The following is a 20512-nucleotide window of genomic DNA, read 5'->3' as shown; positions in this document are numbered from 1 at the left end:
AGCATGACCACAGCCAGTGTCCCCAGGCAGGAGCAGAGTGGTGTGGGGAGTACATTGCTCCTAGCAGTCCTCAGGGGCCTGCACAAGCACCAGCTGCAGTTTGTGCTTAGGATTTCTCTGACATACTGTGGAAAATACATAAAACTTGGTATTCAAGAGCCAGATTCCAAACCTGAAATCCAAACTCTTCAAATATCAAACGATGAAATGAATTTGAAGTTGTGTTTCTAAAGTGAGCATGAACCAGCCCCTATTTTCCAAAGATCAAGAGACCAAAGGGACAGACATGCTCCAGGTCCCTCCATCCACCTGGCCAGCCCAGGGGACTATCTTCTCGCTCCTCCTCAACAAAAGCAGCATCCCAGGCTCTGGGACAGGTGCTCAGCCAATATCTCCACTGATGCCTTTTTGCACAGCCCAAACCCCCTGATCCCAGCACGCTTCCCAGAGCCTCCCCTCACAGTGCTGCATGCAAAACAGAACTCTGCTCCAGACAGCTGAAAACATCATTGACTTTCCCCTCTTTCTGCAGTTTATTTTTTGTTCTCCCTTCAGCAGAGTGCTGGAGCCAGGCTCGTCTAGTCACGCTCCCTTTGTTTACAGCCAGTTTCTCCTCCATTTCCCTCCCTTGGCTTGGTGCTCCTCAACCTGTTCCTTGCTGGGCTTTCTTCAGAGCAGGGCTCTTCTTCCATGAGCTCGATGGGTCCCAGCCCAAGCACATCCCCATCGCCAAAACTCTCCTACCAAGCTGCAGGGAGGAGTTTCCTCGTCTATTATTATTATTTCTTTTTCTTTGTTTTTTCTTTTTTTTTTTTCTTTCTTAAGTCATCAAGAAAATAAAAGCAGAATCTGATCCATGTGCTGAAGGTCTGTGGGGTCACAACCCCCAAAGGGCTCTGCCCACAGACACCCAGATGTGTCTCAGCACCTCATCTCCATACCCCGACTCAAACACTGCCCTGAGCCCCCCAGTAACCCCACTCGCCACCTCCCAGTCTCTACCAAAGGGTTTTGGCCTGGTGGACAGTCCGCCTTTGGAAGAGCTAGGGAAAAAAATCCTGGAAAGAGCCGAGGGGTGAGGAGCAGGCGTTGGGGTGAGCCCGCAGCCTGCCCGGGGCGAGGCGGGGAGGCATGGGGGAAGCCGGGATGAGCCAGGTGCTCCGGTAGCAGCGGAGGGGCGGGCGGCAGAGCTGCAGGTCGCTCGTTTCAGAGCAGCCTCCGTCTGTCTCCTGATCCAGACCCGGACCCGGACCTTGATCTAGACCTATACCTAGACGCAGAAGCGGACCCAGACTTCTCCCCTCACCCCGTCCCCTGTCGCCAGTCCCCCGCCCCGTCCCGGTCCCCGAGCCCGCCCCGAGCCCCAAGCGCTCTGCCCGGTCCCCGCCCCGAGGTGCCCGCACCCCCCAGCTCCGCCACTCGAGCTCCCCCGTGCGCCCTGCCCCGGGAGGCGGCGGCGGCTGCTGCCCGCTCCCGGAGCTGTCCCTGCCCGCGGCTCTCGCTTCCCCCGCACCGGCCATGCCGGGGCCGCGCCGAGACCGCCCGGCCGTGCTGCTGCTACTCGGAGCCTTGCTGGCCGCCGATCTCTACTTCCACCTCTGGCCCCGGGCACGGCGTGAGCTGGCGGCGAGAGCCCCGGGCTGCGCCTGCCGCCGCCGATCTGCCGCCGCTACCGCCGCCGCTCCGCCGCCCCGCTCCCGAGCAGCCTCCGCGCTGCGGCGGCTCTTCGCCCACCCGCTGTACCGAACCGCCGGCCCGCGGGGCCCCGCCGAGCCGCTGCTGGGCGCCCGTGAAGCCCTCAGATACTACCGGCGGAAGGCGGCTCGCTGGAACAGGTGCGTCCCGCCGGCACGGCACCCCCTGCCCGGGCACCCCCTTCACGGGCGTCTGTCGGACACCCCTGCATGAACATCTCCTGGGCATCCCCTGCATGAGCATCCCAAGCACAGGTATTCCCTAGGCAGGTCCTCCTCTGGAACCTCCTCTGTAGGCAGCCCCTGCATGGACATCTCCTGGGCACCCCCTTCCCGAGCAACCCCTCCATGAACATCTCCCTGGCACCTCTCACATAGGCATCTCCTGGGCACCTCCTTCCTGGGCAACTCCTGCATGGCCATTTTCAGCTTAACTCCTGCACAAGACTCTCAAGTGCAGATACCCCTCAGTCACCCCCTTTGTGGGCATCTTCCAGACACCCCCTTCCCTGGAACCCCTCCATGGGCATCTTGTGGGCACCCCTTTCCTGAGCACTTCTCTCATGGGCACCTCCTAAGCATCCTCTCTCCAGGCATCCCTTCTGCTCCCCCACCCCCTGCACAGACACCCCAGAAGCACCCCATTCTGAGCAGCTCTCTCCTCCACCCCTTTTAAGCACACCCTGCCTGGGCCTGCACCAACTGGGTCCCCCCTGGCATCCCCAGCCCAGTTTGTCCCATCTCCTGGCTCTCTGCCATCACTAACTCCTGTGGCCCCTGCCTCAAGGGGTGGTTGTGACCCTCAGCGCTATCTCTGAGCATCTTGCATGACACAACTGCTGGGGCTTCACACCCCAGGGCCTCTGAACTCCCAGTCTAACCCCCCTCTCATGAGGGTTTCATCCAAGCTGGAAACAGCCGTGGCATCCCTGCTCATCCCTGTACCACACCAGCTTCTTCCCTCACACACAAACTCGGACCCCGTGGGATGTCCATGGGGATGGGGTGCTGCAGCAGGTCACCCTGGTGCCTCTGCACCGAAGCTGCCAGAGTGCTGAGCTCACAGCCTTGCCTCGCTGCCCCCTTCATGGGACAGGGATGGTGCCCACCTGCAAGAGGACTGCTCCTTCTTCCTCCCACATGCTGTTTGCTAAGCCACACAGGCAGGACTTCCAAGCTCCCAGTTTCTCCAATTCAATGCATATTCCTCTTATTTCTGTGGGACTCACACAGACCTGGCTTCAGGCACGATTTGCAGGAGGACGTGATGGAAAGTGACAATGGAAAGAACCAAAGAATTATCTCTGTGGTCTGAGCAGCACCAGGAGCTGCCCCATGTGCTCAGCTGGGGGTTACCCCTGTGAAGATCATTCCTTGTTTGAGTCAGTTTGAAGCAGGTGCAATCTTCACATCGCTTGAGCTCCATGGGTGGTGGATTTGAGCATTCTCAGGACACGGCCATGCTGTGCCACAGACCATCCTCAGACACATCTCCGAGCTGAGCAATGCCTCCTGGAGACTTCAGGATTTGGGTAGCAAGATGGATGCTTCCCAAGCACAAGCCTGGCGGGGATGAGATGTGAACCAAAGCAGCTCATGGCACATACTGAATGGCTCCTTAAGCACCCCCAGCAGCCCCGAGCACCCAGTGCCAAGCACTTGCAGCAGCACTGGCATTCCATCCATGCCAACATCACCTGTGGGACAGCTCTGGCTCTTTGGTAAGAAGCCTGCCTTCCTCAGCTTTATGTGCTGCTCTCTTTAGTTGTGCTGCTTGTGATGGAGCTGTGGCTGTACCTTGCCTTTTCTCCAGAGCTTTGGTTAGGATGTGGCCAGGAGGAGAACTGTGATGCTGTTTGCCCTTGATTGACTTGGCTTTGCACCTCCAGGAAGGAGAAGGGAGGCAGAGTATTGATTGTTCCTCAGTCACTCTGAAATAAAATATATGATGCTCACAAGCAGGTGAAGCCTCCAGCAAGCAGAGACAGGCCGAGGTGACACACAACCTCTCCTGCAAATTGAATGTATAATAAGATGGCCCTTGCCAGGGCTGATGCTTTTCATAACACTGTTCCTTTGCTGTTGGCATGGAGGAATTTCTGCCTCACCAGAAGCACTGTAGAGCTCATGTCCTCTCTGACATGGTCAGTGAAAGAGATGTCCCTACAACTGCTGAGAGCATTGACCTGTGGGACCCAGGAACCCACGGCTTCGACCTGTGGGACCCAGGAACCCACGGCTTTGACCTGTGGGACCCAGGAACCCATGGCTTCCTCTCCTAATCCGTAGGTTTAGTGAAGCTGCTGCTGCTTTTGAGGACTGAAGGTAGTGCTGTGGGAGCAAGGCTCATGCCAGCTCTCCCTGATGTGTGACCATACACTGTCGAGCAGAGGAGGGTCAGAGCTGAGCACCCATGGGTCACCCTCTCCTCGGTGTGCAGTGTGACTGGGCAGTGGCATGTTCCTGCATCACCTCTAGGTCTGGCCATTGGCAAAGCAGCTTTCTGAAGGGCAGGATGCTCTTCCTGAGTGGCAGGAGCTGTAGCTTAACCCCCAGCACAGCATGCCTGCCTTCATTCCTGCAGCCAGATGGACATCAGCTGGACTGGGGCTCTGCCAGCCCATGGAGTGGCCCCAGGACACAGCCTGTTTCGGATACCCAGGGCCAGGAGAGCACAGCACGTCCTACCTCCATGGCACTGGCTGTGTGCTGCCTGCTGCCCAGTTCCATGCTTTTCCTCAGCACTCCAGTCAGGACCAGGATTTGATTGCAGGCTGCAGAACCAGCTGGAGCCACGGATGGGGACGCAGGAAGGAAACAGCAGCAAAACCCTTCCATACCTCTTCAAACCCATAAAAACTACCCTTGCAAACTCCAGAGGTTATTTTTATCCTTGAAGGAACAGCCTCAAAACTCCAAACTCTCTAACCAGCTTGGAGCCAGGGGAGGCATGGGGTGAGTGGACACTGGTGCCCCATGCCCAACATCACCCCAGGCCGTGCCCCTTGCAGCCCAGCAGCAAACTGGCAGAGCAGGAAGCCAGGGCAACCCCAGGGCTATTTATAGGCCAGCAGCAATGACCCCAGTTTTTAGACAGGGAAGTATCTCAGGAATCCTGAAAGAATTGGGGAGGCAGAAGGAGCTGGGTTTGGGGTTTAAAGGGCTCACTGACCCTGTAGCAGTTTGCCTAGGGCAGGGACCATGCAGGCACAGGGCTGGGAACTGCCTCACCTTGCACAACTGCTGCCTTTTTTTCCCCAGCAGTGATCTCTTGACAGGTCTTTCTTGACCCTGGCTGTGGCAGGGGGGGTCAAGGTTGTGCCTCAAAGACTCTCCCACGTGACACCTGGTGCATGGCAGCATGCTGGAAGGTCGAGTAATGTCCATCAGAGCTGATGGCATCCTTGTGCAGAGTAGCCAGCCAAACCTGCCAGAGAGGTTCAGCATACTCCTATGTCCTGCTCCTCCCAATTCGGGATTAGAGCTTCTGCCTTCTTTGCAGATGGGCTGAGCAAAGAGACATCTCCCAAAAGCCTGCAGAATGGCCAGCACAGGGCCAGGTGAGACCCCCCCCCAGCAGCACACCCTCCTCCCCTTGGGCCCTGGGCTGTAAATCACTTCCGCTTCCTCCCAAACCAGATCAATGCACAAATGTTCTGAGACCCTTATTGCTGACCACATGCCTGTGGACTTTGTGCTGTAGCTGACCTGATCCAACTGAAAGGCAAACAAGGTAGGAGAGGGAACAGGCTGCTCTGACCTGCAGATCCACCACATCTTTCCCTTTCCTAGATTCCTCCCAGGATGCTGAAACCTGTCCCTCACCACCAGGAAGGTTCATCCCTTGCTGATGGTTAGACTGGACTAACCACAGCGTTTAGCCTGCTTGGCTGGAGATGGATGATGGGAAAGGAAAAAACAACAACCAACAACCCAAACTCCACATTTTCCTGCTGGTCTGAAGAAAAAAAAACAAAAAACAAACACCAACCAAACAACACAAACCAGCCTCACCCACGAGGCAGAGCTCTTTCCATTTGCCAGCACCAAGCCAACCTCAGTGCACAGTCAGCACCCACTTGCTGCAGCCACCAGCACAGCAAATTCCAGCAGATCCCACGGCACATTCCTCTCTCCTACTGAGCCTGAAAACCATGGCTCTCAGCCTCCCTCTCCTCCCTGCTTTTAGTTTTGTTTGCATTGGACAAAACCTGAAAAAGGAGGAAAAAAATAGGGTGGACAGGGAAAAGCCTCCTTCCATCTTTTGTTTCCCAGAGCATGTTGTGCTGAGGGTCTGGGTTGGGTCTAAGCAAGAATCATGGCACCTCCCTCTTGCCAGTTGCTCCACCCCAGCAGTGGTTAATGCCCTACTGGTTTCTGCTCCCAGCTCCTGTTTTCTTTCATAAAGGTATCTTGGCACCTCCAGTGGTCATTTTCCCTTTGTCAGGACTGGCTGCCCCGTGCATGGCTCTGCTGGTGGTGATGAGAAACCAACACTGTGTCCTCCACCGGGTGGAACCAGTCACCTTCTGATGGCAGTTTAGCAAAGTGTGGCTCCAGCCCTGGGAGTCTTACAAGGTTGAGCTCACAAGGTTGAATGGGGAGAAGTTTGGGGGTTATTATTGAACTTGGGAGGCCCCTTCAGCTCCCCTGGCCAAGAAAGGAATGGGTTCAACCTTCATTGACAAGATGATGGGCAGGACAGTGCCAAACAGCCTTGTCACACCCCACTTCACCAGAGTGAGGGCCACAAATCTGGTCTTGGAAGCAATTTATGACTCTTGGTGGTATTTTCCCTGCCTGAAACCTCCAGCTGCAGGAAAACACTCTGTCAGAGATGTGATGACCATAAGGACAGTTGTCTATGGAGGCTTGCTCAAACAAGACTGTTTTTGTCCTGGGCTCTCCAGACACCTCCCTGAGAAGTCAAGATACAAGTTACCTGCTGTCACAACACATCCCCTCCCAAACCCAGCCTGGAACTTGCAGTCCTTTCAGGAAGCATCATATCACACACTTCATCCATCACACAGAGCAGCTCTTGTGTTGCTGGAGATGTGGTTTAGCTCTAGCCCTGCCCTGCCACCCCTCCTGGTCCTGATGGGGCAGAAAGAAGACACAGAGTCCTTCGTTTCCCTGCTTGAGGCTGCTTTCCCAGGGCTTTGCAGAGGCAAGAAGGAGACACAATTTGCGAGACCTTTGACCATCTCAGTCATCCTGCCTCGGTTTCCCCTTGAGGAGCACCCAGAGTCCTTATCCACCTTGTGCCCCCCAGCTCTGCTCCCCAACACTCTCCTTGCTCCCTTACAGCCTCTGGGCTCAGAACAGGAAGGGTTCCCACCCCAGGGCTCATCCTCATCCTCCCATAACTGCTCTCTTCCAGGCGACACAAGCTCTACAGGGAGGAGCTCAACCTAACCTCCCCAGCAGCACCACTGCTGCTCCGGCCAGAGGCCAGCTGGCTCCAGTTCCACCTGAGCATCAGCAGGGATGGGCTCTACCCACGCTCCAGCCCCACTGTCAACAGGCTCCTCCGGGACATGCAGGACTTCACCACTATCAGTGCTGGTAAGCAGCCTTCTGCTGCAGGGATGGGGATGTTGGGAGCTGCACGGGGATGAGCAGCTCCAAGGCCCCCCAGGCCACTTTGCAAACAAGGTGGGGAGAGGCTGTCACTCACTGGTGGAAGCCCCAAGCCTTCTGCCAGCTTCCCAGCAGGTTTTGTGCTGTGCAGCTGCCGTGTCCTTATCTTGAGGTAGGACTTGGCTGTGGTCCTTAATGCAGCATTTTTGGTGCCAGCCAAGCTGGGGACCTGTTGCACACCAGTTTAATCCTAACTGTCTACCTCACCACCTTCCCCCCCTGCATCCCTTGCTGTGCAGGTGGCACTGCTGCATGCCCAGTGCTGGGACAGGAGTCAGCAGCAAGAGTCTGGGCTTGGTGGGGTCTCACCACTCCTCTTGCCCTTGCAGACTACAGCCAGGATGAGAAGGCACTGCTGGGAGCCTGTGACTGCAGCCAGAGTGAGTGTGACATTCAGGTCCCTGCTGTCCCCTTAGTCCTCAGCTCCTCCATCCACACCCTCACCTCTAGCAAGTGGAACAAAAACCCAGGCACCATCAGGCCCTTCCCCATTCCATTAAACCCTACCACCCCAAAAGAGGCTGGGCTGTGGGTGCCAGGACACCAGTATGCCACTGGTTTCTGCTGGGGGGGGAAAAAGTCCCCAAGAGGACATAAGAAATTGCAGCTGGGGAAAGTGCTGGAGGGAAAATCTCTTCTATGGCACAGGGGAGAGGGAGAGAGTCAGAGTCAGAAGGGAGAAGAAGAGCAGCTGGAAGTAGCTGTGGAATGCTCTCAGGAAGCTGGGAACCTGACCCACACTGGAGTGTGTAACTGGTGCTCTGCCACATGCCAGAACAGCTAACGTCCCGTTCCCTTCTCCAGTTGTGAAGCCCAGTGGTGTGCACCTGAAGCTGGTCCTCAGGTTCCAGGATTTTGGAAAAGCCATGTTCAAGCCCATGAGGTAAGGCACATTGGCAGAGCAACCCCCACAGCCATGACCCAAGTTGCCCACAGCGAGGGGTGCCAGGATCCTTGGCAAGGACAGGCACAGAGAATCCTAGAGCAGCTTGAGTTGGAAGGGACCTTAAAGATCATTCAATTCCAACACCCCCTGCCATGGGCCATGTTGCTCAAAGCCTCACCCAGCCTGGTCTTAAACACTTCCAAGCATGAGATATCCACAACTTCTCTGGGCAAGCCTCACTGAGGAATTGATTCATAGTGTCAAATCATCACAGCACAGCTCCCCTCCCCTGCACCCAGCTGCCTTGACAGCTGAAAAGCTCTAATTAGTATTGGCTGCACCACCTCAGTGCACCCCTGGGCGTGCTGTCCTTGTGCCACTGCCACCAGCCGCCCACAGTGAGGTTCACCAGTTAGGTGAACCCCCTCCTTGCTCTCTCCCAGGCAGAAACGTGAGGAAGAGACTCCTGAGGACTTTTTCTACTTCGTTGACTTCCAGCGGCACAATGCGGAGATCGCTGCCTTCCACCTGGACAGGTAGGGACCTGCCACAGCACCTGGCCCTCTGCTCACACAGCTCTGGCATGAGAAGAGCCATGCTGAGCCCTGCAGAGCTGCTCAGCCTTACAGAAGTGATTGCTTTGCAGCACCCTTTGCTGCTTCTGGGTTACCTGGGGATGGGGGAGCTCTGGATCTCAGCTGAAGCCCAGAAGTTCGCTTTGCCTTGGCCACTGCATGAGAATCAGAGAACTGTTCCCGAAGTTCATTGAGTCCAACCATCGACCTAACACCACCATGGGCATCAAACCACATCCCAGAGTGCCATGTCTACACTTTTCTGTACACTTCCAGGGATAGTGACTCCACCACCTCCCTGGGCAGCCTGTTCCAATCTTTGGCCACTCTTGCAGCAAAGACATTTTTCCTAATCTCCAACCTAACCCTCTCCTGGCACAATTTCAGGTCATTTCCTCTCATTCTATCACCTGATACTATAGAGAATAGACTGACCCTTACCTCACTCCAACTGCCTCTCAGGGAGCTGTAGAGAGCAATGAGGTTTCTCCTCAACCTCCTCTTCTCCAGACTAAACAACCACAGCTCCCTCAGCTGCTCCTCATAAGACTTGGTCCCTAGAGCCTTGACCAGAATAGGCTGCAGGTGGCTCAGGAATTCACCTGGCCATCAACAGCTACATGCACATTGTCCCTTTCATGCACCCAAGTGCAAAGATGAGCTCTGGGCACAGGCTGAATCCTCTCCTGGTGAAGTAGTCACACTCAGTCAGCAATCAAGGAGTGTTTGCAGTGAGATCTGCTGCAGCGATGCAGTTTCAAACCCTCAGCTAATGAGCAATTAACCCAGCACCTCTTCCCATTAGGCTTTGTATTTAATAAAATCAAAAATACCCTTATGAAAAGAGGAGGGCAGTAGCCTCCTTCCCCTCCATGGGATAAGCACTGAATAGCATAGAATTATAGACTCTGAGTGTTGTTTCAGTTGGAAAAGACCTTTAAGATCATCACGGGAGAGTGATCTCTGAGTGTGATGGTGGGTAGGGGGCTCTAGTTCCCCTGTCATAGAATCATAGAATAGAAATGTTAGGGTTGGAAGGGACCTCATGGATCATTTATTTCCAAACCCCCTGCCATGAGCACCTCCCACTAGCTCAGGTTGCTCAGAGCCACATCCAGCCTGGCCTTAAACACCTCCAGGGATGAGGCTTCTACCACCTCCCTGGGCAACCTGTTCCAGTGTCTCACCACCCTCATGGTGAAGAACTTCTTCCCAACATCCAATCTGAATCTACCCATTTCTATTCTTTTCCCATTTGCCACTAATCCTATCACTACCTGACACCCTAAAATATCTCTCCCCAGCTTTCTTGTAGCCCCCTTCAGATACTGGAAGGCCACAACAAGGTGTCCTCAGAGCCTTCTCTTCTCATAAGCAGGACTGGCCTGTTAGTCCTGTAGCTCAGTCTCTGAGTGAGGGAATGAAGGGGGACATACTCCTTTTGCAGCTCTGCCCCTTCACCTCACCTCCCACCAGCTTGCCTCTCTGCAGCCCAGCTCCACCACCAGAAAAATGAGGCTGGACTGCTTTTCGAAAGTGCTTTGTGGTTTTTAGGGCTGCAAGATGCGAGATGAAAGCAAATATTCTTTCTCTTTTTTCATCTTCCTTTCCCCATTGCTCAATCAGTAACAGGCTAAATCCTGTTCCCTGCCTGCTTCTCAGAGGCGCAGGGCATTACCCAAGGAGCAAAGCACAGCAAGAGCTGGTTCCCCCCATGGTACTGACTCAGCAGCCCACAGCAGCTTTCCATTCCTGACATGAATGCTTTCCTGCCTCAGGCCCTGAGGTTTTTGAAGCATACTGGAGATGAATCAACCAAGCATGAGTGTGTCTGAGTGGGGCGATGGCTCCTCACCTCCCGCTGCCTCAGCCCTGTCGTACCAGGTTCAACCCATCCTTGCTCTCCGTCAAACCCAACAGCACAGAAGGCCCCAAAGGGCTGTTCTTGGCTTCTGAAGGACCCAGCTTGCGTGTGAAGGGATGGGAGCAACCAGTTACAGAAAAAGACATGAATCCTGGAGAACATCCAGATGGTTCCAGGCGGCAGCTATTAAAATAGCAAAAATCTGAACTCAGCCCCGTTTCGATCCAGAGGGTGAAGTGATTCTGGTGAGCTGCTAGAAAGAAGCTGGGAGATGAAAAAAATATCCCTGTGAGTGCAGTTATGAAAAGGCCCCTGGTCTACCCAGGGAAGCGACAAGGGCAGCATCTGCTGTCCCACGTTGCCATCCTGTGCACTAATGTCCCTTGGCACTGCAGGCTCTGACTGCTGTCCCTTTTCTGCAGGATCCTGGATTTCAGGAGGGTGCCACCCACAGTTGGGAGGTTGATCAACGTCACCAAGGAGATCCTGGAGGTCACCAAGAATGAGATCCTGCAGAGTGTCTTCTTTGTCTCACCAGGTAGGTGAGCATTTGGCTGTGCAGCCTGCCCTAGGTGATCCTGCTCTGGCAGTGGGGTTGGACTTGATCTTTGGAGGTTCCTTCCAGCCCCCAACATTCTGTGATTCTGTGTTGGTCCATGTGGGTGGAAGAGCAGGGCAAAAAGGACCAGCAGTTCTTGTGCTGCTGAGCAGAAATGAAATTCTTGGGTGAAACATGCACAAAGACATGGTTACAGCAGAGGTGTCTCTCAGCCTCCAGCTGGAATCATCTGACAGATCTATTTCAGTATTAAAGGGGCCCATAAGAAAGGTGGGGACAATATTTTAGCAGGGCCTGTTGTGACAGGACAAGGGGTGCTGGTTTGAAACTAAAAGAGGGACATTGGATAGAAGGAAGAAATTGTTTACAATGAGGATGGGGAGACACTAACAGAGGTTGCCCAAAGAGCTGCCCCATCCCTGGGGCATCCCATTCCAGGTCAGGTTGGGGCTCTAAGCAACGTGCTCTAATTGAAGATGTCCCTGCTCACTGCAAGGGGGTTGGACTAGATAAGCCTTAAAGGTCCCTTCCAACCCGAAACTGTCTATTGCCTGCTCTTTCTTCCTAATCTTTCCCCTAGCATGGGACCAGGCCTGTCCATCAACCAAAGCCCAAGTATTGTCCGTTTCACAGTTTCACATCCCTGATGTGGTAACTTGTGCCCCAAGACACTCAGTCCCCATTGCATGACAGGGATGAGGTCTGCCCAGGCTACCTTGCAGCCCCCTGTGGATCACTGCTCCTTTCTCTCCTCCTCCCAGCCAGCAACGTATGCTTCTTTGCCAAGTGCCCCTACATGTGCAAGACGGAGTACGCAGTGTGTGGGAACCCTCACCTCCTGGAGGGGTCCCTCTCTGCCTTCCTGCCCTCCCTCAACCTGGCCCCACGACTCTCCATCCCAAACCCCTGGATCCGGTCCTACTCGTTTGATGGAAAAGAGGAGTAAGTGGGTAAATGCTGCTGCTGCTGCTTCCACATCTGCATTGCAGGGAGCATAGCAGGGGGAGGACACACAGCTGGATGCATGGAAGTTGTATGTCCAGGCAGAGGAAGGCCAAGGTGCAGAGGCTGCCCAGAGAATGCCTGGGCACTGACTGGGTTTCACTTCCAGCCTCCTGCATGCACAAAGAGGGAGATGTAAGCCCTCCTCTTCTCCATCTCCACATTGGACACTCTTTGGGGTGCTGTTGGCATGTGGCAGCAGCAACCATGGAGTGAGGGTCCCCCTTCTTCTCCATCTCCTGCAGGTGGGAAGTGAATCCACTCTACTGCAACACGGTGAGGGAGATCTACCCCTACAGCAACGGCAACCGGCTGCTCAACATCATCGACATGGCCATCTTCGACTTCCTGACAGGTATGAGGGAGGTGGCAGTGACCTTCCTGCCATCTGTGTGGCCCTTCAGCATCACTGTCTCTGCCCTCCCATGCCATGCTGTCTCTCAAAAACATCCCTTCTGCTCCAGAGACTGCTGCCTCCCCACAGCCCCTCCTGATGTGTAGGCAAGGAGGATCCCCCCAGACCCACCCCAGCCCACTCCCTGGGGGGGTTCAGCAAGATGAAAGCAGCAGCTCTGAGCATCTTAGACCCTTCCAGCAAGGCAACTGTTTCATGCAGATCTGAAAGAAAAAATAGGAGAGGTTAGAGAATTACTTGGTCATATGCAAGGGCAACTTAGTTCCTCCGTCTGCCCTTCCCCAGGGAACATGGACCGGCACCACTATGAAATGTTCACCAAGTTTGGGGACGATGGCTTCCTCTTACACCTGGACAACGCCAGAGGGTGAGGCTGTGGGAGGACATCTGGGAGGGGGAAAGTGGTGGGCAGGCACTGAAGCTCTGTGCTTTCTGCTTCATCCCCCAGGTTTGGGCGGCATTCCCATGATGAAACCTCCATCCTGGCCCCGCTCTCCCAGTGCTGCATGTAAGTGCCAGCTTCATCTTCCTTCCCAGACAAGCTGGAAGCCCAAAAGGCTAATATGATTAAGATGAAAATCCAAGCCTGTCCTGACCCACTAGATGGACTCAGCCCACTGAGTCACCCCCCAAGCACGCTGTTCTTCACAATGAGGGTGGTGGAAGACTGGCACAAGTTGCCCTAAGATGCGGTGGAGGCCTCATCCCTGAAGGTCAAACTTGATGGGCCCTGAGTAGCCTGGTCTAGCTGGAAATGTCCATGCTGACTGCAGGAGAGAAATGCACAGTATGACCTATGAGGGTCCCTTCCAACCAGATGTAGCCTATGATCCTTGCTCCAACATGATGTCACCCATGTACTCCTAAGCAGGAACAAAGTCCTCCAGCTGCACTGGATAAGAGGGATGACCACTCCAACCACAGGGATGCTGAACAGCAGCTGCTCATTTCCCTGTTAAACCCTGTTCATCCCTTTCCCAGCTCTCTAGGTTTCAGATTTACATCTGGTATTTTTAGCTCACAGCTCCCACACCAGTTCCTGTCCCACCCATTGTCTGCTACTGTCCTCTCCCAGCATTGCTCCAAGTACAGTATATGGCACAACCACAGCTGTGCAAGGAGCACAGAGATGAGCCTCTTCCCGAAAGGGTCAAGACCCTCAAGAAGGCACAGACAGGCCTGAAAACAGCCCCAGTTAAACTGGCACAAGGATCTTTGTGGCTGCTGAAGTCCCTAGAAGGCTCCAGGTCATGTCTTCAAAATTCTGTACAAGCAGCAGGGTCACACCTGCCCTGTGGAACAGGAGCAGGGCTGGCAGCCAGTGTCCAGCTCTGACTCCCTTCCATGGTTCTTATGTAACTTACAGCCTCCCCTTTGCTGTTCCCCACGGGTCAGACCATTCCGCTCTCCACCTCCAAGCTCTGTCTGCTCAGACCAGAGCAAACACAGCTGCTATTTACCCACAGCAGCTCCTCAGTCACCCCTTGCCTAGAAAGAGAGCACAGGCAGAGTCACTGCAGCTCACATCTGCTCTGGAGAAGGGTTCCTCTGGCAGCAGCAGCAGAACCTCACAGCCATGCTCCAGCAGTGATTTAAAGCCTCATTGCCAGGCGTAGCACCTGATGAATTGGTTATTTTTTTTAGGTAGGGAAAGGAGGCTGAGGGGAGACTTCATTGCTCTCTACAACTACCTAAAGACAGGTTGTTGTGAGGTGGGTGTTGGTCTCATCTCCCAAGTAACAAATGGTAGAAGGAGAGGGAATGGCCTCAAGCTGCACCAGGGGAGGTTTGGGCTGGACATTAGGAACAATTTATTCACTCAGGGTTCTCAGGCTTTGGAACAGGCTGCCCAGGGAGGTGCTTGAGACACCATCCCTGAAGGTGTTTAAAAGCCATGTAGACGTGGTGCCTGGGGATGTGGCTTAGTGGTGGACTTGGCAGAGCAGGGTTTATGGTGGGACTTGATGATCTTAAAAGTCTTTTCCAGCCTAAATGATTCTATGGTCAATGCAAGCCTGTCAGTGGGCAGCCAGGACAAGAGCCACAATTTAAGTCACCTGCTCCAGTGGCAGCACTGTGCAGGAGGCAGCTGGGCACAGCACCTTCCTCCATCCATCCCTGGTGCAATGCAAGAGGCATTGCTGACCAAAGCCCTGCACTTTGCTTGGCTCCTGCAGAGCCTGGTGCAGCTCAGTGACTGCTCTGCCAGGCACAGCAGCAGCACCCAGCCTGTCACTTGCCAAGGGAACAGCCTGTGTCCTGCTGGAGCTGCGGGCAGCCACATGACTGCTCCCAGTCGATGCCCTGGGTAAACAAGAGGCATAAAGGCAAACCCTGGAGCTGGTTAAAATGTTTCTGACTGCACCTTTTCCCATCTGAAAATTCTGGCTCAGCTAAATAAGAATGGCTCCATGAACAGGGACTGCTTTGTTTCCAATATTTGAAGGGCAGTCATTAAAACCACTGATTAATTTCAGTGTCAGAGATGCTGAAGTCAAAATGGTTTTGCTGAGGATTAAACAAATTATTTCAGAATGCCCAGTTTTGCTCCCAGAAGTGTTCTAAGATTGCAGCTTTTCATCCCACTTTCTGTCAAGGGGAAAGAATATTTACATCTCAGTAGCTCTTAGGGTGATAAATCAGAGTTAAATCAGTTCCAGGAAATATTCCCTCTTCCTGCTCAGTTTCAACTGAAGTTTTTTGTTTTCCTCATTCATCCCTCTTCATTTTACCTCCCTCTCTGCCCTTATCCTATAAATGCCAGCCCTGATGACATGGCACCACCCTGCAGTAATCTGGGGGACTGGGTCAGCTGTGACTCAGAGGAAGAACACTGATTCCTAAGAATTTCTACCGTGCTTTTCTCTCTGCAGTACAAATAGACTGGGAAGAAGAAAAGGTTTCAGCAGACACTTTCATTTCCTTCTGAAAGAGAAAGCTTTTGTTCAAAGCTCTTTGCCAAGTAACTTCACCCACCTCTGCCCTCCTTCCTGACTCAGCTGTTTCCTGCTGGGATGCTGTAAGGAGTTTATAAAATCATAGAACTGTTGAGGTTGGAAGAGACCTTTGAGATCATCAAGTCCAACCTCTTGCCTAGAGCTCACAACCCTACCACTGCTGCTAAGCCACATCCACAGGTCTATCAAATACCTCCAGGGATGGCAACTCCACCACCTCCCTGGGCAGCCTGTTCCAATGTCTGAGAACCAACATTCTTCCCAAGGGGCACAACTTGCAGCTTTCCCTTGAACCACGGGGCACAACTTGCAGCTATTTCCTCTTGTCCTGTCACTTGCTGCACATGAGAACAGACCAACCCCCACCTCCCTCCAACCTCCTGTCAGGGACTTGAGGAGGTCACCCCCTCAGCCTCCTCTTCTCCAGATTCCCTCAGCCATTCCTCCTAGAAGCCTACATTTTGTCTTTCCAGTAAGATGTCAGATTTGTTTTCCAGGATCAAGAGGACCACCCTGCTGCGGCTGCAGCTCCTGGCAGAGCCTGAGTACCGCCTCAGCGACGTGATGAGGGAATCCCTCCTGCAGGACCCCCTGGCACCCATCCTCACCGAGCCCCACCTCTTGGCTTTGGACAGGAGGTTACAGCTTATCCTGAAAGCTGTGAGGAAATGCATAGACACCTATGGAGAAGCCAAGGTGGTGGCCAACGACACCACGCAGCCCGAGGCTCCTGCATCTGACAGAGTGAAGCTGACCACTTAAAAGTCCTTATTTACCTCATGCCCAGAGGTAGGGAAAAGCCCTGAGAGGCAAGTGGCAAGTTTTAATAGCTGGTAACTTCCATCTACAAACACTTGTGGAGACTGAGATGGGAAACTCTACAGAAGACCTTCAAGAACCACACTGGGCTTTTACACTGGGTACTCAGCCAAAGCTTCTGTGCTTGGCCAGTGTGTTGGTAAGTGGTGGTGTGGCTGCAGCAGAACCATACACCCTGAACACCAGAGCTCTGTGGGGGAAAAGCAGTGATCTCCTGTCCTATTGCTGGGCATGCCCTTGGGAGGGGTGGGAACACGTGGCCATTGGGCTGCTCAACCTGCACGGGGTCTTGGTCTTTGCTAGTGAAGGACACAAACTAGACCCAAGGATGAGGCTTGAATAAAAAGACACCAAGAGCATTTTCTTCCTGCTAAGTCTCTGTTCTGTAACCAAGATTACCTCAGAAAAGAGCAAGCATCCTTCATAAGGGCAGAACCTGCCCCTGAGACAAGCTACTGCGTGGATCCAGCACAGTGAGGCTGAAGAGCATCTTCACAGCACTCACCACCAAGCTTGTGTGTTGCTTCTTGGTCTCTTCAACAGTTCACACCAGTTCCATGTGTGCAGTAAAACCACCTCTACTATTACCTGCCTGATGGGTGGAGGAGCCACCTTCTCCCTGGAGGTGTTCAAGGCCAGGTTGGACAACACCTTGAGGAACCTGATCTAGGGGAAGGTGTCCCTGTCCATGGGGTTGGAACTCAATGATCTTTAAGGTCCCTTCCAACCCAACCCATTCCATGAATCTATAACTTGTACAAGTACCTGCTGTCTTCACACTTTAAACTCCAGGAGAGAGTGGAGGTATAATTTGAGTGTTTGAGGGAGTTTGGAGTGTTTCTACTTAGCAAAGAGGTTCCACCAATATTCTGAAGCCCCCAAAGTTAGCAAGAAAAACCCCCATAAACTAAAGCAACCACACACAGAAAAAGAAACAACCCATGCCAAGCTCCTTTCGATCTCTCCCAACTTGTGATTCAACTGCGGCCTTCCATTTCCAGCTTTCACAAAGGCAAAGCTTTAGACAGCATCAAACAGAGCTCTGGACAGTGGTGGGCTTAGAGACCTTTCTGCTGTCCTGAACAGAGAAGAGATAACAAGAAAAAGGGATTTAACTCGCTGCTAAAATGCACAGTGCATCCAGTGGTTCCTGTGCTGGATGCTGTATTCCCAAAGCTGGATCTCCCTCTGCTGGTTATGTTTTTAGGTGCCCTTGGCAAGCCCCCAGTCAATGTGGTCGGTGTTGTGTTGGCTGCTCAAACAGGAAGAACGTGGCAACAGAAGATAAGTTTAGAGTTCTAAGGGCAGAAGTGGAAATTTCCCAGTTTCTTTGTAGATAAAAGTTTTCAGCCCTTTTTGTTTTTTGACCAAGAGGATGGAGGAAAGGGAGGGCCAGATGAAAGGAAGAGACCCACAGATGCTTGAAGAGGTAGGGCACCAATAGGTGTTGCAAGGATGCCTTTATTCTGTGGTGTCTTCTTAACATGCTGTTCCTCAGAGGTGGATGTAAGACATGTCACCATTTCTCAAAACTTTTTCTTGCATCACAGAGTGAAAATCCCCTTCTCCCTGTGTGTCCACCAGGACTCATTCATGATTAACCATCTTATGCTCAACGCTGTCATTAAGGGTATCTCAAATGAGAGCAGACAACTCAGAGAAGCTTATGAGCTCCAGTAAGAGTGGCTGGGCTAGGCAAAATAACCACTTTAACAGGAGATCAAAGCAGGAGTTGCTGAGACACTCAAGCAAGACACAGCTACCTTCTCACTTCAGAAGCAGTATGTGCACCCAATGCCAGACAGAAGTTCCTTTGACACAGGGCTGGCTTATGGAGACCAAGCTCTGCAAGCAAGCTCCAGTTGAGCTGAGAGGCCACATCTGGAATACTGTGTCCAGTTCTGGGGCCCCCAGTTCAAGAAAAACCTCAGGGAACTGCTTGAAAGAGTCAGGCAGAGAACCACAAAGATGGAGTGGAACATCTGCCTGCTGAGGACAGGCAGAGGTTGCTGGGGCTCTTCAGCTGGGAGGAGCCTGAGTGACCTCATCCACATTTACAAGGACATGAAGGGCAGTGTTGGGAGGATAGAGCCAGGCTCTGCTCAGTGATGCCCAGTGACAGGACAAGGGGCACTGGGTGCAAGCTGGAGCAGAGGAGGTTCCACAAAAACATGGAAACTTTTCCATTGGAACTGCCCAGAGAGGTTGTGGAGTCTCCTCTGGAGACATTGAAAACCCACCTGGATGCTTTCCTGTGTGACCTGCTCTAGGTGATCCTTCTCTGGCAGGGGGGTTGGACTGGATGATCTGTTGAGGTCCCTTCCAACCTCTAACATTCTGTGATTGTGTGTGATTTGCGCTCAAGCCTCCAGAGCTAACACAAAGCTAATCCATTAAGCTGCTTAGTTTCTCCCACCTCATTAATGGTGCATCCTCTAAGGCCAGCAGACGAAACAACACAGGGATGGGGGTGAGGGGCAAAAAGAAAAGGAGACTGATTGCATTTAAGAATTTCTCATTTTATTGCTTTACCTGCCATTAGGACAATCTATAACAAAAGGAATATCATATAATATATTAGCACATACAGTAAATCAGACTTAAGATAGTCAGGTAACAATACAAAAATGGTCCTCTGGTTGACTATAGCTTCCTAGGGCAATAGACTTTGAGAAGTTTGCTAAAGGTGGGCTAGCAAAAAATTACTTCTAAAGCCCTGAATGTTAGCTAAGGCAAAACTATGCCAATTGTGGTTGGTTTGTTTTCAAACAGATTTAAATTGCACACAAAGGTAAAGCTATTAACTGTGAAGAGTAATATTTAAACTCAGACTTAGCTGGTTTATCTTAAAATCTTGTAGGTAAAACTACAAAAGGGAGTTAAACAGCAAGCTAAAAAGATGCAGTAGTGAAACTTGATTAGAAAGCCTTATATAAAAAAAATGTGCATCATTTTGTTTCCCCTCCATGGGTGTGGAGCTCTAACTAGTTTAACACAGTTTTTGGTGCTTTAAAGTAACACAAAGAACATAAATGAAGGAAGAGAAAAAAAAAAATACTAACCAAAACCTGGAGAGAGTCAAAACTTAAGAAACCAAATAAAAAATGGAACCAAAACAAGGTAGCAGTTGCTGACTCCTTAAAGAATTCTGGCAAAATGCCTCCACTCAACACCTTCTGAGTAGAGAACTCAACCCACAAGCAGTTAAATCCCCATTATTGGGATCAGGAGCACAGATCAGGTTCAGAATTACCTAAAACCTTTATGCCAAGGCTTGATACCCTCAGTATTATTTCTGCATCAGTTTGCAGACTCTTTTCTGATTATCCACAAACCTGGGGAGGGAAAAATCTGCTGAATTTGGATCCACATCACCTCAGAAAAGAAGCAAAAGGAGGGCTCCATCGTGCAGAAGAAGTCGCACAAGGAACGCAGGACTGCTTGCTGTCACTCCCAAATACAAACCTACACTACTGGATAGAAACTACAGTTGAAAGGAAACCTTTTAAAAATTGCCTACCATTATTGAAGTGTGGAATTCCATAAAAACTTGTGGGAAGGATTGGTGTGCACAGAGTAATGGAACACAAAGCTGGTAAATACTGAACTACATTTAAGACTCGGCAACATATTGGACTTGGAAGGGAAGGGGGAAAAAAAACAGAGTATGAAGGAGGTGTCAATTCCATAAGCAAGGGAAGAGAATGCACCTGTTGGGATTTCAACTAGATTTAGAATGAACCATTTTAAAAATGAGCTGATTGGCTTAGGAAGAAAGAAAAATAATAAACAGCTTAAAATAAGTGTTGCAGGAAAGTTAAAACATTCACTTTTTCTGCCTCACATTCTCATCATGGTATCTACAGGGACCAGCAAGCCTGCCACTGATGCTGGTCCAAAAAAAAACAATACTCAACATTTCTTTTCCCTGGTAACAGAGAGTCACCTGAACTGAGGATCATTAACAACAACACAAAAGTCAACTGAGAAATACAAAGCAAGCCAGAAATCACAGGGAAGATAAAACGCTTGCTTCCGATTTCTACACCCATCTAAGGACTGGAACGTGACTAACAGCTGGACAGCTGCACCATTCTT

At 52.1% G+C, this 20512-nt stretch overlaps 1 protein-coding gene across 2 annotated transcripts; it reads left to right on the top strand.

Moving 5' to 3' along the window:
- Positions 1 to 1423: 1423 nt before the first annotated feature.
- Positions 1424 to 16929, top strand: FAM20A (FAM20A golgi associated secretory pathway pseudokinase). Of its 2 annotated transcripts, none has more exons than XM_054170957.1 (11): positions 1424 to 1835; positions 7078 to 7262; positions 7667 to 7717; positions 8142 to 8220; positions 8667 to 8759; positions 11085 to 11200; positions 11983 to 12163; positions 12469 to 12578; positions 12924 to 13005; positions 13087 to 13146; positions 16093 to 16929. In XM_054170957.1, the coding sequence occupies exons 1-11, from the start codon at positions 1519 to 1521 to the stop codon at positions 16355 to 16357; spliced, it is 1539 nt and encodes a 512-aa protein (XP_054026932.1). In that variant the 5' UTR covers positions 1424 to 1518; the 3' UTR covers positions 16358 to 16929. The 2 variants fall into 2 exon arrangements, with proteins under 2 accessions (XP_054026932.1, XP_054026933.1); XM_054170958.1 differs by having other exon boundaries at positions 13087 to 13195; positions 16093 to 16199.
- Positions 16930 to 20512: the final 3583 nt, after the last annotated feature.

The sequence above is a fragment of the Dryobates pubescens genome, chromosome 20 (genome assembly GCF_014839835.1).
Source record: "Dryobates pubescens isolate bDryPub1 chromosome 20, bDryPub1.pri, whole genome shotgun sequence".
Lineage (NCBI taxonomy): Eukaryota > Metazoa > Chordata > Aves > Piciformes > Picidae > Dryobates > Dryobates pubescens.
This window is presented reverse-complemented; position numbering and strand designations above follow the sequence as displayed.

What these genes read in the sequence shown, in the direction of transcription:
- FAM20A (XM_054170957.1), top strand. Translation starts at nt 1,519, where the DNA reads ATGCCGGGGCCGCGCCGAGACCGCCCGGCCGTGCTGCTGCTACTCGGA. An exon ending in TCGTTTGATGGAAAAGAGGA is followed by an intron (nt 12,164 to 12,468) that starts GTAAGTGGGTAA and finishes CATCTCCTGCAG; the next exon opens with GTGGGAAGTGAATCCACTCT. An exon ending in CATCTTCGACTTCCTGACAG is followed by an intron (nt 12,579 to 12,923) that starts GTATGAGGGAGG and finishes GCCCTTCCCCAG; the next exon opens with GGAACATGGACCGGCACCAC.